This window comes from Nannospalax galili, unplaced genomic scaffold (assembly GCF_000622305.1).
Source record: "Nannospalax galili isolate Female #2095 unplaced genomic scaffold, S.galili_v1.0 scaffold39, whole genome shotgun sequence".
Classification (NCBI taxonomy): Eukaryota; Metazoa; Chordata; class Mammalia; order Rodentia; family Spalacidae; genus Nannospalax; species Nannospalax galili.
In genome coordinates, this window is record NW_008346683.1 from 3,781,402 (window position 1) to 3,796,918 (window position 15,517).

Consider the following 15,517-nt stretch of genomic DNA (forward strand, 5'->3'; position numbering starts at 1 on the left):
ATTATTTTTTAAGTATTTTATTATTTCTATTTTATGTGTATGAGTGTATTACCTGCATGTATGTGAGCTCACCTGTGTCATGCATTGCCACGGAGGTCAGAAGAGGGCTTCAGATTCCCCTGGAACTGGAGTTAAAGACAGTTCATAGCCACCATGTGGGTGCTGGGAATCGAACCTGGGTCCTCTGCAAGAGCAGTCAGAGCTCTTAACCACTAAGCCATCTCTCCAGCCCCTATTTATTTTATTTTTAATGTGTATGAGTATATTGCCTGCATGTGTGTAAGTGCACATGTTGTGCGATGCCCACGGAGATCAGAAGGTGGTGTCGGATCTCCTGGAACTGGAGTTATAGATGGCTGTTAGCTGCCATGTGGGTACTGAGAATCAAACCTGAGTCCTCTGCAAAAGCAGTCAGTATTCTCAACTGCTGAGCCATCTCTCCAGCCCCAATAAATGTGTTTTAAAGAAAGAAAAATTGGGGCTGGAGAGACGGCTCAGTGGTTAAGAGCAGGTACTGCTCTTGCAGGAGACCTGAGTTCAGTTCCCAACACCCATGTAGAACAGTTGCCTCTAACTCCAGATCCAGGGGATTTGACACCCTCTTCTGAACTCGACAGGTACCTGCACGCATGTGTACATACCCACAAATACACACATAACTAAAAATGATAAAAACTCTTTAAAAAATTTTAAGAACAACAAAAAGAAAAAAGAAAAATGGGGGCTAGCCAGATGGCTCAGTAGGAAAGGTGCTTGTTGCCAAACCTGACAACCTAAGTTCAATCCTCTGGACCTACATAGTGAAAACCAACTCTCCTACAAGTTGTCCTCTGAGCACCACATGTGTGCCATGCACTGTGGTACATGTGCATGCATGCACTAAATAAATAAATGCAATACAATTTTTTGAATGGAAAACTTAGAAGAAAACATTTTACATGCTATACATTATGTTTACTGATCACCTATTAGGGGCCAGACTATAAAAATGCAAAACTGACATATTCTTTACCTTCAAATCACAATCTTACATTGAAAAAGTATCATGGCAATGGAAATCAGGTGTGGCAGGGAGGCTGAGCCAGGAGGACTGCAAGTTCAGGGTCAGCCTGGGCTACCCAGCAAGTTAGAGGCCACTCTGGGCTATACAGTGAGATGACTCTGTCTCAAAAGAAGAGAATGAAAAAAGCTATGGGAACATGTACAAAGACACAGGTAACACTTAAGGAATAAACAGTGAAGTCGTCTTAAAGCAGAATTTTAGCAGAAGAGGAAAGGGAGAAGCAAGATCTCAGAGTTAACATGACTGCTGCGCTAAGGCTACTCTTTCCAAACATTTAACCTGCAACGATTGTCACCTCTCACCTTGTCGGGTAAAAGCCAGAAGAGGGTACACCAGTTGGTCTTTGAAGAGGCGAGAGAGCTTCTGAAGGTCTTTGTACACCTTGGCTGCATTTTCCCCTAGAGTGTTTGTAAAAATTAAAAATCAAAACACAAAACCAAGTAGGAAAACCTGAAATGATGTCTGTCTTCTACTTGTGCCAAATCACATCCAAGTGTTGAATACTCATGAGCAACTACAGGGAAAAACAGAAACAAAAGGAGGTACAGTGCATGACCAACAAAACTGAATCTCAGGTATAAAAATTAATAGGTGATCTCAAACTAAGAGAGCTAGATTCAACTTACAGATTACAGGCTGTAGAAGAAAACTGTTGTGAGATTTATAGATACAGTAGCTTACTGACTACCCACCAATTTGTTCTGGGCTCTGTACACAGTGGGGAAATATTCTTATGGAGCCTGAAGCCCAGGAAAACAACAGTACTTATCACATGACAGATGTGGGTCAGAACAGGGCAAGCATTTCTCAAGCTTCCTCTCACATCAGCAGTTCTCCCCTAAGTGAGAGAAAAGTACGATTATGCCCTTTAAAAACAGGACAAAGTAGAGAGCCTGACCACAGCCCCATAAGTGACAGGGTGTAGAGAGTACAAATCTAAGAGTGCCTGGCTCCAAAGTACTCATTTTAAGCCACCACACTGCTATGCAAGTGCAACTGAACACAGTTACCACCACTGGAGCACTATTAAGAAATTCTGACTCTGAGACCCAGCCACAGCCCTCCTGGTCAGGACCAGCATTTTATTTAGAGCTCAGGTGATTGACAAGTACATTAGTGTGTAAAGCAGGACTAAACTGCACCTGACGAGCCCACTTCAGTTTTAGTATCTACTGGTGTACAATCCTGGGCCAATTCCTAACTCCTCTAATCCTCACTTGTCTATTTAAAGGAAACACCACCACTACTCCAAAGAAAAACTGTTGAGACTTGAGGGTCCATGCACAGCGCCTAGCAGCATGTCACAATTTACACTTCCGCCCTGCATTTACATATTTTACCATGACAGCAGCATGCTCATTATAAGACCAGTGAGAGCAGAGAGAGAAATGCCACTAAACTCTAAATATTTGCTGTTATAAACCTGTGTTCAAGTTTGAAATCTGATGTGAAAACATCAAGACAAAGACATCATTAAAGAGAAAATCAATTTGGCTCAAGGCCTTTGTTCAAATGTGAAAACCAATTTTCTTCACATCTTTTCTCTCTGCAATCATGTCATCCCTTAGGCATTTTACTTTTGCTTAAATTGTTGAAGAATGGTGGCTTGTTTCATGTCTGTATGTGTGTCTAAGGCATGTTTTAACATGACAGCTGCAAGGCATTGTGTAGCTAGTTTTGTGGAAAAGTCAGTCTGTAATAAGACTTATTTATGTGTATGACTGTTTTGCCTACATAAATATAAGTGCACCCATGCATGCAATGCCTGCAGAGGCCAGAAGAGGGCATCAGACCCTCAGGAACTAGAGTTGCAGACATTGTTGCCACCATGTGATGCTGGGAACTGAATCCAGGTCCTCTGCAAGAGAAGTCAGTGCCCTTAACTGCTGGGCCATCTCTCCAGGCCAAAAAAGTCAATCCTGCAGCGGCTGTTTACTTACAGATTCACCCGTCCAGTGCATGCAATGTCAGGAGAAGCAAGAGCACCCACTGGACAGAACTGGCTCTTGGAGAGGAATGGTTTAGAACCCTAGAAAGGGTACCATATGTAAGTGAGGATGGAATATATCTGCGGTACTGAAGTTTCACAGGAAAGACTGTGTGGCAGGGGTAGGGGTCCAAAAGCTCCTTGGAGGAGTGACAGTGTAAAGGAGAACAGCAAGGTTAGTGCCCAACTTCTGAATCTATGTCAATCCAGAGAGCATTATAAACATGTTTTCTACTGTTCCTTTTCCATCAGCTTTTTAGTAAGTCAGTCTATCGGGGCTTGATCTCCTCTCCAAACTCACAAAAACAAGCCTTCAAAGCAACAACCTGAATCAAGTCAGTCTTCCCTAAGAGATGGTGTGGTAAATGCCATCTCCCTCCTATACCCAACACTCCCCGATTCTCAATATTCCCCTCAGTTTACCGTGAGGATTGAAGGGAATGGCACACTTAAACATGTATGCCAGCACAAAACAGAACAGGAAAGATACATCTTATTCGCCTCTCCATCCCACCACTTCTGCTCACCACCTGTCTCTCATAGTTCAGGGTTAATTGAAAAATTGTAAAAACATAAACCTGTCTTTTTTGTACCTGTTAATAACTTTATAGAATAGAGGGAGTTGGAGAGATGGCTCAATAGTTAAGAAAACTGGCTGCTCTTGCAGAGGACCTGGGCTCAGTTCCCAGCATGCACATGGCAACTAACAACTGTCCATAACTCCAGTTCCAAGGGATCTGACGCCCTCTTCTAACCTCTGCAGGTACTGCACGACACAGGTGAACTTGCATACATACAGATAATACACTCATCCACAAAAAATATTATAAAGTATTAAAAAATAAATCAAAATTTTAAAAAGAATATAGGAAAAACCATACCGAGAACACAAATTTTTAGGAAAGTTCTAATCTCAAATAATATCTATATTAAATTTGGATTAAAAATATTCAAGTACAATTTTTCCTCCATTAATATTCAGCAAGATACACTGAATGACTACATAAAATATAAATCTCTGTATCAGTTAAATACAACACTAGAGAGATATACAAAGATTAGCACAGACACTACAAAGTAGCATCAGTGTGATGAACTATATACAAGTATTATTCATAACAGTGTAAACATAATTCAGTACCCAAGACCTTAGAAAAAATAAGAAACAAACTCCTCCCTGTAATCATATGCTTTTTCCCCCTTCATTTGTGGTGGAGATGGCACCCAGGGCCTTGTACATACTAAGCAAATGCTTACCACTGAGCTATACCCCTAGCCCCCAAATACCTGCATTCTTACCACTGTCTTGGGATCTGCATTACTCTCATTTAGAAATAGTCTTTTGAACATTATTTTTCAGGCTCTGTTTTGTTTTTCAGTGAACCTCTCAAAGATTCATTCCAGAAGTTAAGTCAGGGTTACTTCACCTGGCTGCTCTGTGCAAACAAAGGATTCTGGCAGCAACTGCAATCTTTTCACACTTTTAATCTCACTGTTGATTCTTAGTGTAGCTGTAAATAAAAGAAAAAAAGATGATAAAATCATTGTCACTTCACCCACTCCTTCCTTTTTAGTGCAGGATTTCATCTCCTTGCCTCCAATACACTGAGGACACAGTATTCCAAACAAACCACTCTGCCTACTTTTCCCCTTGCAGCAAGGTAAAAAATATAAACCTGCTTTGAGTAACCACCTTCAGACACCACCTTTAAAGACAACAGTAAGTATCTTAATATGCAGTCCACTACATGTCACCACCAGCAGCTTGGTAGTAATTGAGAGATATGCAACAAGGCCAACAGGAGGCAAATAAATACAATGAAAACATTATTTCTAGCAAAGTCACTAAAAGCACCACTGATTTATCTTATTTTAACACTTGGTAATGGCCAATCCTTGTTCACTAAAAGAATCCTGTATGTCCAGGCATGGTGGTGCACACCTTTAATCCCAGCACTTGGGAGGCAGAGGCAGGCAGATCTTTTTGAGTTTGAGGCCAGCCTGGTCTACATAGTGAGTTCCAGGACAGCTGGGGCTACAAGGAGACCCTGTCTCAAAAAGACCAAAAAAAAAAAAAAAATCCTGCTAATTTCTGCCAGGCGTGGTGGTGCACGCCTTTAGTCCCAGCATTTGGGAGGTAGAGGTAGGCGGATCTCTGTAAGTTCAAGACCAGCCTGGTCTACATAGTGAGTTCCAAGCCAGCAAGCCAGCTGGGGCTACAGGGAGAACCTGTCTCAAAAAGACCAAAAAAAAAAGAATCCTGTTAATTTTCACAGCATCATTCACTCTCTAGACCCAAAAGAGTATTCCTGACATCAGAAAATTCAATTTTAGTCTTGTACACAAAGGTGTGCTCATCTCAGTCCTTATAGGAGTTAGTGATAGGCTCATGCACATAAAGGAAAGGTTTAAAGACACACTGCTCCTTTTCAAAGACTCAAGCCTGGAATGGCTAGCTACCATGAGAGTCTGTAATCACTGATTTGTCAAGAAGAGTAAAGAGCAAAACATCAGAAATGAAGAAATCAAGACATGCATGACATCAAATACTTCTGTAATAAATTAAGGTAAAAATTACATCTCATATTTATTATTAGTATCTGGTAACTTCCACCTTCCAAAATGTGATGTGCAGCATCAAGATCTAGACCAGAACAGAAACTGCTGCCACCTCTGGGTGCAAAATGTCAAACTAAATGCTACACGTGTTATTTGTGACAAACTGCCAAAGAGACACTGCTAGGTCCTGATGCTACCACAGTCACATTCTGACAAATGTGTGAGGTCATTCAAACTGTTAAAGCAAAATTTTGAGACTTTTAAGTAACACTTAAGATAATCTGGTAATTAAAAGGAAATAAGAAAAATTATGGGTCTGAAGAGCACTAGCTGCTCTTACAGAAGACCCAGGTTCAATTCCCAGCACCCACATGGCAGCTAAAAACCATCTGTAACTCCAGTTCCAGGGGAATCCAATGCCCTCTTCTGACCTCTGCAGGCATTGCACGACACAGGTGCAATTACATACATGCAGTAATATACTCATATACATAAAATAAAATAAATAAAATATTAAAAAAAAGATAAATTACTAAGAAGGGAACAAAAACTGTCTTCTACTTCAAAGATCAAAATGCCGTAAGTTAGCTTTCCAAAGTAAATTTTAGCAGGAAAAATTTTTTTCAAATATAAGACCTTAATAAACAAAATTATTTTGTGTTGCTGACGCTAACAAGGACTTCCCCCTTACTTCCATCCAACAAAACAAGGAGCTATAGATCATGATGAAAATCCATGACCTGAGGCACAGTAAAGCAACAGTCTCTGCTCTACAACCGAGTTACGTGGAAAACTAAACGAGTCACAAAGTCAATCTATCTCACCACATGAGCTTACCTAGCTGAAAGAATAGCTTCAAAAATAAACAACAGTGTTAGTCAGGCATGGTGGGGCTCATCTGTAATCCCAGTACATGGGAGGTAGAGGCAGAAAGAAGAGGAGGTCAATAAGACCCACTCTCAAAAATATAAAAACAAAGGAAACAAAACAAACATCAAGAATAAAACATAAGATCCTGGTCACCCAAACACATCTCCAACATGTGTGATCATGAGAACATTCCAGAGACCTTTGGAAATGACCTGTGCAACATGCAAGCTAAAATGAAATGCAGAGGTGGGATGAACTGCCACCCCAGTGAAGCTTCCTAATGTGAGACAGGGAAATCAAGTTCTTTACTCAGAGGGACTTCCCTGGGGGAGGGCAGACAAAGCATGCCCCCAGCAAGGCCACAGAACCACAGCAGGGTTTCTGTGTATTGCTGGTCAGTGATATCAAACCGGTAAGCCCAATTCAGCCTCATAATCCCAATTTAAGACTTTAAAAACAAGTAAATAAAAAGAACAACTTGACAGGCATTAGAAAAAAGCACTCTTCAAATAGTTTCTGTATAATGAAACCCATCCTGTTCTTATTATCACAACTTCCCATGGGACAAAACAGTACAAAAGCTGGCCTCAACACACATCAACCTCAGATGCTTAATCCTTCAGACACAAATGGTCTAGTAGCAGAGAATGACTCAGAACAGTTATCAAGACAGCCAGTCACTGCAGCCTGGCAATAAACTATTTAGAAAGAAACTATGTACTCAATTCATAAGCAGCAACCTTGACTGTACCATACATAGTTCAGTTACCGTTTACAATGATTAGGTTTCCCAAAGGCACACAGGTGAGCACAGCAGAGCCTCCCTCACAGAGAGGATGCGTGTACTGCAGCTTGTACACACCACTCAATTTCCACTTGTCTGGCATTGACACTGCTTTGGCTTCAGTTCTCTGAGGAATGAAAGGAAAGGAAAAATAATGAGGAAACCCAAAACAATTAAAATCTGAACTGCAACAAGACAGCTTGGTGGGTAAAGTACTCGCCACACAAGCCTGACACCTGAGTTTTGGCCCTGGAACCCACATAAAGGTGGAAGGAGAGAAACTACACAAAGTTGTCCTCTGACCTCCACACGTGCGCTAGGGCATGCACACACCCCCACATACACACATCACACACACAATTTTTAAAAAAAAACATAGCCCCCCTTAACAAAATGTGCCATATTGTTAATACTGCTATCACTGACGGATAATATGTTCTAACAGTTTTCTATCAAAATTTTTGTTTACATAGGTAAAGTAACATCACAGAAATAAGGCTTAACTTTTCAAAGACTCATGTCTCTACCTTACAAAGGTGAATCATTTTATTCAAGATCCCGACTTAAATATTCTTTCTTTCGTACAGTCCTTCTCAGAAAAGTTATTCCCTAACATTCTGTTCACATTTCTATGGTTACACATCTGTTACGCTTTGTCAATTTATTATTTATAATATATCACAACTGTCTCTCTTGCCCACCTGTGACCTCTATGAGGACAAGGAATGTCAAATATTTTTATGTCCTAATTTCTGGCTCAGTGCATGACATACACAGGCATATAAGGATGGTAAATTATTCTCCATCTCTATATCCCATCACGTGGCCCAGCCACAGGCTATGTGTACAGGCCACCAGTACAGGGGCTATGCAAGGGTATGAAGAAGATCAGGCTCCATCCTAGACTTACTGAGTCAAAGCCTACGTTCTAATGAGATCTTAGGTCTTCCTTAGCTCCACTGTTCTCTGTAATCCCTGGTGCCCTGTATGTGCAAATGTCTCTCTTAGAACTTACACAACATCCTATACCGGCTTATATTCGTATCTACCTCTGCCAGTCTCAGACAATGGAAAAGGAAAGCAAGGATCATGCACACATACAAGCAAAAAAAAACATCTAATCTTAGTGGATGCTTAACAAATACTGAAGATAAGCAACTATAGCATAAAGTCATCAATATAAAACAGAACCTAGTGGGCCAACATCTAGTCATACTCAGTCCACGTGCACTAACCCCACTTTATTTGCATATTATCATATAGAAATCTTTTATCTTTTTTTAAACCAGTTACCATCATCTCTGTAAACTGATGCTAACAAAGGAAATGAAGGAAAAGAGAAGAAGCATGGGAAGGGTGCACTTACGAGTGCCTACTATAGCTCCTCACTGTTATTTGGCATTTTATGTTCAATCCCCAACCACACTTAATGAAGGAACCTGGACCACCACCATACCTTGGTGGTTAAGATACCCAGAGCCACATGCTAAGGCATTTGGACTGCTGCAGAGCTTACCTGAGGGATGTAGCCAGACTCGAGCATGAGGAGATGCACCAGCACTATCAAGGCGTCACTGGCATTAGAGCAGTCTGCTGACTGATACAGGATTTCTAGAGAGTGAGGCACCTGCCCCTCCACTGCTTCACTGCAGAGCATTGGTTCTGAAGGACAGAAACCTGAGTCTTCTTCCATAGCCACATCCTGAACTAACTCAGCTTCAACGTTGTACCTAGGCCCTTCCTGAAAGGATGACAACAAATAACTAAATTCATTAAAATACTTACATTTCATATACTAAAATGAGCAGAGCTTAGTGCTCAAAGCCATAGCACATCATGGGACTCAGTAACAGGAGATGTTCTAAGGAAGCTGTCATAAATACCTGAGCCCGAAAGCCTACCTCTCCATCCTGAATCCCATAGCACCATTTATTTTGACAGGCTAAAAACCTGCAATTCATCCTTAAGTCCACCCGATACTTAACAACAGTACCCCAAATCTGATCTGTCTTCACAGTTCCACTAACATTACTCCTAAGTATCTCTAAAGCTGCCCTCCTATACCACTGGTACCTCAGACTCTCATGACAGTGTCTCCTGACTTCCAGCAACAGTCTTCCCTCAAGTACCCCCACCTCCATCTCTTGTCTCCCAGTACACTCCACTCACCACTGCCAGTTTTCCTGGCAATTAAGAACCCAATCATGTCTTATATGTCCCAGTTTAAAGCGCATCAGGATTTCAAGACAGGCAACATTTCCCACAGTTGTGTCAGAAAAAAAGTTAGTACATGGTCAAGTGGGAACTATGCTACATGCTGTGTCAGCCTAATCTCACCTACGGTCACAAGATCCAGTATTAAGCTTACGAAAGTTCTGGGAAGTCTAAAAACAATGTGTGCATTTAACTAAGATATATTAACCGTTTTCACCAACACTTAGTATCTCTGTTATACTTATTAAAAACTCATGAAACAAGTTTTTCAGAGGACAGGCTGAGGAAAGCAACCCTATAAAATTAAGTTCAAATGCCCAAGCATCCAAGGCTCATTATCATCTGACTCTGGCAGTTCATCTCTGCTTGTCCTTTCCTATCCACTGCAGTGTTCCCACATCTACAGCAGACCACAAAGGCATGTCATAGCCTTGGTTACTGCACACTACCACACTGTTTGACTATTTTTGGATCACACATCTGCATTTCTCCATGACTGCAGGCTTACAAAGAACCAGACTATAAATTACCCATTTAGTAACCAGAACACAATACCTGGCACATGGCACATACTCAACAAATTCTGTAGAACAAATGCTGAAGGATGACACTGGACAATCGGACAATTTCATGTTTTTGTTTTCTAAGCGTTTTCTCACTTGTGATCTTCTACATCAAGCAAGGCATATAACACTACTTTTCTATAGATGGTATAATTGTGACTCAGAAAGATTAAAGAACTAGGCAAGGTTACCAGCTTATAAAACTTTGAAATGAACCCAGATTCTCAGATTCACAGTTCAGAGCTTTTAGATGTAAAATGTGCTCTAATAAAAGTTACTATACTGATTTTGTTCAGAAAGCTCGTTTCCTAGGCTTGTGTTCAACTCTTAATACAAAGCACATGTTTCTTCTTTTTAAAGTTGTACTTCCAGGGGGGTAAAGGAAATTAAAATTACATCATATGAGTGAAAGACTGAAGGACTATAACAGAGCCAAAGCTGACAGCCATTCTTTGAAAAATCTCTGAAGCGCTAAGGCCTAATGGCTATGGAAAGATCAAAACTTATCAAAACCTAAAAGCTAGCCAAGCATGGTAGCACATGCCTGTAATTCCTGCATCTGGGAGGCCGAGGCAGGAGAACTGTGAGATCAAGGCCAGCCTGCACTATCTGGCAAGCTCCTGTCTCAAAAAAAGAAATTTTAATACAAAGAAACCAATGATAATTCACACTACTTAAAAAGTGCTACTGCACAAGACATTTCCATAATTTTCTTTGAACAAAAAGAAACTACCATATTAAAAAACAGTATTACCCAGGTAGGCAACACACCTATAATCCCAGGACCCAGGAGGCAGAAACAGAGAGATCTCTGAGTTTAAGGCTAGTCTGGTCTCATAGTGAGTTCCAGGCCAGCCAGGGCTATATAGTAAGATCCTGTATCAAAAAAAAATTTAAAAAAAGAAAAAGCTACACTATGAGAAATCTCTTCACTACTTTTTCTCATCATCCCTAAATTTGGCCATTTACACTTAGGCAGCAGTATGAAAACAAAACAGATGTGGAAAATTTTAACTCAGGTTACCCTGAGTCTGTAATTACATGTGAAAGATATCTGTATCCTCCTGGTGGGCTTATCAAACCTCACTCCTAAGTCCCAGAAGCCCTGGCCCTAACCATTCTGATAGGAGTATTTATCATTTTCTTCCCATGTGTGAGAAAGGAAAAGAAGCTGAGCACCACCTTCCTAAACAGATCGTTTTGCCACAAGTGACCAAACTGCGTTCAAGCTAACATCAGTTCTGATCTAGGATATCCCAGACTTCATTAAAGAAAATTTTCAAGTACAATAAAATTAAGTTATTACAAAAACAAAATTTATCTCCTCTTGTTTTGAGTTTTGCCCATCTATTTATTTTCCTTTTCTAAGGTTACCTTCTAGATTGAATTAGCAGAGCATACTGTTTCAAGGACTTCAAGCATTGTTTATAAGAGTTCAAGCTCAGGTTCCATGCTAAGGTTTCACAGTTGCCCTATAAAGACCTTCTAATATGGGCCAGGCATGGTGGCACACACCTTAAATCCCAGCACTTGGGAGGCAGAGGCAGGTGGATCACTGTGTGAGATCAAGACTAGCCTGGGATGGTCTACCAAACAGAGTTCTAGGCCAGCTAGGGCTACATATTGAGACCCTGTCTCAAGTAAGGAAAAAAAACAACAACAACAATAACAACAACAACAACAACAAAAAAAAAAAAACGTTAAAATACATCTTGGAACTGACATTACTACCTTGAGGTACCATTAGCTTCTCAAAATTTTCCAAAGGAAAATTGGCAAACTAGCCACATACTATAAAAAGCTCCATCTTAGATTTTTATGTACATAGAAGTAAAGGGCATAGGGTCTTCTGTCTAGGTTTATCTCTAAATGAGTCTGTCAGTACAAACAGACTTGGATATAATTTAAATGCACAGCCATACAGCCTTCTTCATTCTTAGACTGCCTCTAGGAAGCAGAAACACAAGAGATAAGAATAATTTGTAAATAATTAAAAAGTCTTTTAAAAAAATTAAAGTTTTTATATCTGGAAATTACTTTCACAATTTATCAATCTATTAAGTATTTTTTAACATCTGTCTATACTTAATATCATGACTCAATGTTTAAGGCCTGAAGAAGAAATTAAATTGAAGTGATAAGAATATACACAAAAAACAATGAAGAATGCTATGTGTTAGCACTTCAAGGTGTACTATACAAGGTATTAAAGGGAGGTTAATAAAGAATTAGGTACTTACAAAGTAATAAAAGTATTCAATACAAAGAAAAAGTTTTAAATTATTGGACTGTCATTGGCAAGGGCCTTGGAAGACAGGCAGAAATACAGACAGCAGAAAGAGGAGCAGGGGATCTAATCCAGGTGAACAGCAAGAGCAAGGACACCAGGCCTCCAGACACTGATCACAGCGTCACCTGCCTGTACACCTCCATGTGTGAGCATATGAATGGGGAAGAGAAAGATCAGGACTCTGTTCTGACTAGAGAGGACCACTGAGAGGAAAGAGCAGAAACTGGTTCTGGCGAGGCTGGGTGGGACAACTTTCAGAAAGTCTTGAATACTAGGTACAAGATGAAAAGACTTTCTCTTCTGTGAAATGACATGGTTGGACTAGAGATACTGATTCCAAAATGATGTGCATCTCTGACAGTTACTAATGGGCAAGAGAGACACAGTAAGAAAGGACGACAATGAGCCTAGAAAGTGAACTGAAGAACAGAACCTGGCATCCTGGGATGGAAGAGAGGCCTGCTAAGGCTTGCCAATGGGTTGGACACAGGAGTCAAAAGGCAGAGACATCAGCAGTGCTGCTGGGGGGAGGAGGGAATGCTGCCACACATTATTTCCAAATTTACTTTGGACATGGAGTCTATGGCAACAATTTAAAAGTCCAGCAAATCATTTGCAAATGATTATACTATAACATACAACCTTAATAAGTAGAATAGCCCAAAGATGAAAAGTAGGAAATAAGCTCAGAAAGCACAGAAAAACACATGGTCTGAAGAAGCATCTGGACAAAGCCGGGCAAAGCCATTATGTCAGAATGCCAGCCCAATACTGGTCCACGCATTTAGAAGATGAAAAAGAAAATGGCAGGGGCTAGAGAGATAGCTCAGTGGTTAAAAGCACTGACTGCTATTGCCAAGGATCCAGGTTCAATTCCCAGCACCGACACGGCGGCTACGAACTGTTCTTAACTCCAGTTCTAGGGGAATCTGAAGGCCTCTTCTGACCTCGGCAGCATTGCACAACACTGGTGCACTCACTTACATGCAGCACTTATACACATAAAATAAAAATAATAAATAACCAAAAAAAAAAAGAATGCACTTTTTTTGACTAGATCAGGATAACTAAAAAAAAAAAAGAAAATGTTCAAAAAGAGCACAATCTGCAATTTACTGATGCTAATTGTCCAGACTAGTGCAAAATTCAGCTGAAGTATTGAGCTGGTTTAGCAACTACTCTATTTCATCCCTTCATCTTCAATACCTACCACACTGTTATCGTTCCAGGCATCAGACTGGGCAGGCAGGCCTTGTGCTGAATCACTCCACTGTTCATCCGGGATGCTAGCCTGATTTGAGCTGGCAGCCAAAGAGGGTTGGTCATTATTCTGGAGTGAGGAATGCTCTGAATCTGTGGATGAAGGTAAGTTAGGTCGTGGCATGGCATCTTCAAGAACCAAACATATCAAGTCCCCAGAAACAATCCCATACGAAGCCAAGGTCTCTTCATCTCCAGTGAGGGCATCCTTGTTGTTCAATGTAATTGCAAATCGTGTATCAGAACTGCCAAGAAAGATGGATAAGGATAGTAAGAGCTACCTATTCCACTATCCCAATAATACCTGTGGAACATATATAAAGCACATGGTATGAGCCTACAAGCACTAAGTAACAGGGAAACAAACAGTGGAGAGAGATGACTGAATGACTTTTTCTCATCAAATGCCTGGGTTACAAGATTTCTAATGGCTACAACTTTAGTCAGGGGTATACAGTCTTTCTTAACCCATGTTTTCATCAAGTCCAGAGTACATACTTTTTAGTATCCTGGCATCTTTGAAATGGGGATGCTTCCTGAACATGATGACACATCAGTTTAATTCACAGTTTCCAGCTTTATGTGAGTTCTGGGGTTTCAAACCCAGGTCTCCAGGATAGCACGGCGAATGCTTTACCCAATGAGCCATCTCCCCAGCCCTTAATTCATTTTTCCTATACACATAATTTTTTTCTTAACATCTTTACAGAAGAGACATTAGTGAAGTAGAAACTGGTCCAGCTTGTTAGAAACCACGTTGCTCAGCTTCTGTTTTCAAAATGCTTTGATAAACAAAATGGTGAAAATCTGCCAGCTGCCCATGAAAACACCTTCTCAACTTTGGCAGAAAAGGGGAAAACACCTCAAACGAACAATTTATGCTATAGAAAAGATAAGGAATGGTCTGCTTAAAAATTCCACTTTCTCTCTGCTTTAGATAAAAGAAAGAGCTATTTCTAAAGTACGTTTTTTCCAAGGCCCTATTTTCCTGAAATTATGGGGGGGGATCACATTTCACCAAAATATGAAATTCTGGGAACTCCACAGACTTCGAAAATCTATTTTCTAGCCAACATCCCAGTGTTAGTAGCAAAAACAATGAGTCTTTCTGCAAGGAACAATATATTCTAAAATGAAATGGAGATCTTTTTTAAAGGTTAAAAACTCATTCAATTTTATGTCTTACAGGGTTTGTACTGAGTTCAATACTGTATAACTGTATTAATTCAACTGTGAAGCTAAAAATTTGCAGCCAATTTTGAAAGAGATGCATCTCTTGCTCTGGATTGCTATTGAATATGTTAAAGCTGTAATGAAATGCTTCTTCTAATCATGTGGTTATTAAATAAAAAAAAAAAACTGATTAAAAAATCTATTTTCTAGTAATTCTTGATCTGTTTGTTCAGAAAGAACTCTAAAAATTACAAATGTGTCATATGGACACATTTTTAAACTGCTTGTTGATTATCAAATGAACAAACATTCAGAAGAATGAATTTACTTTCACGGGATGAGGGGCTTATATCCCTTCTAACTAACTAGTCTCAACTGGGAAAATAAGCATGAGAGAGAAACCAACAGGCTCTTGGGGATACAGTCATACCAGGTCACATGCTTTCAAGACTGTCCTGCTACTTAAAAAGCAATAAAATGTGTAAGTACTTTTACATGGAAACACCTTTTAAAAATAGAATTCTGCAAGTGTGTGGTTTGGAGATGCTATCAACCTGTAAAACACTTGAATTTCACACCAAGAAATAAGCAGGCCACTATGTTTAAAAGGAGTTGTGGTGGGAGAGGAAGGCTGTCTATCTGACGAGTTTGTATTCATGCTCAGATGCTGAGGAGCTCAGAAGGTGGGCGACTGTGACCAGTGATAGTCATGTATATAGAGATTAGAAATGCATGTGAAAACGTCTCAATGTCA

At 40.1% G+C, this 15,517-nt stretch overlaps 1 protein-coding gene across 3 annotated transcripts in view; it reads right to left on the reverse strand.

Annotated features, from left to right (window-relative positions):
- Fbxo7 (F-box protein 7) overlaps positions 1-15,517 on the reverse strand; it is a 25,291-nt gene that overhangs the window by 8,028 nt on the left and 1,746 nt on the right. For 2 of the 3 annotated variants that reach the window (XM_008843108.3, XM_029568347.1), the window contains exons 2-6: positions 13,541-13,835; positions 8,780-9,004; positions 7,249-7,390; positions 4,478-4,561; positions 1,366-1,461 (exon numbers count right to left, since the gene is read on the reverse strand). In XM_008843108.3, the coding sequence (XP_008841330.1) occupies positions 1,366-1,461; positions 4,478-4,561; positions 7,249-7,390; positions 8,780-9,004; positions 13,541-13,835 (842 nt within the window). The remainder of the gene's footprint in view (positions 1-1,365; positions 1,462-4,477; positions 4,562-7,248; positions 7,391-8,779; positions 9,005-13,540; positions 13,836-15,517) is intronic. The other variant, XM_008843109.3, reaches the window with a different exon arrangement.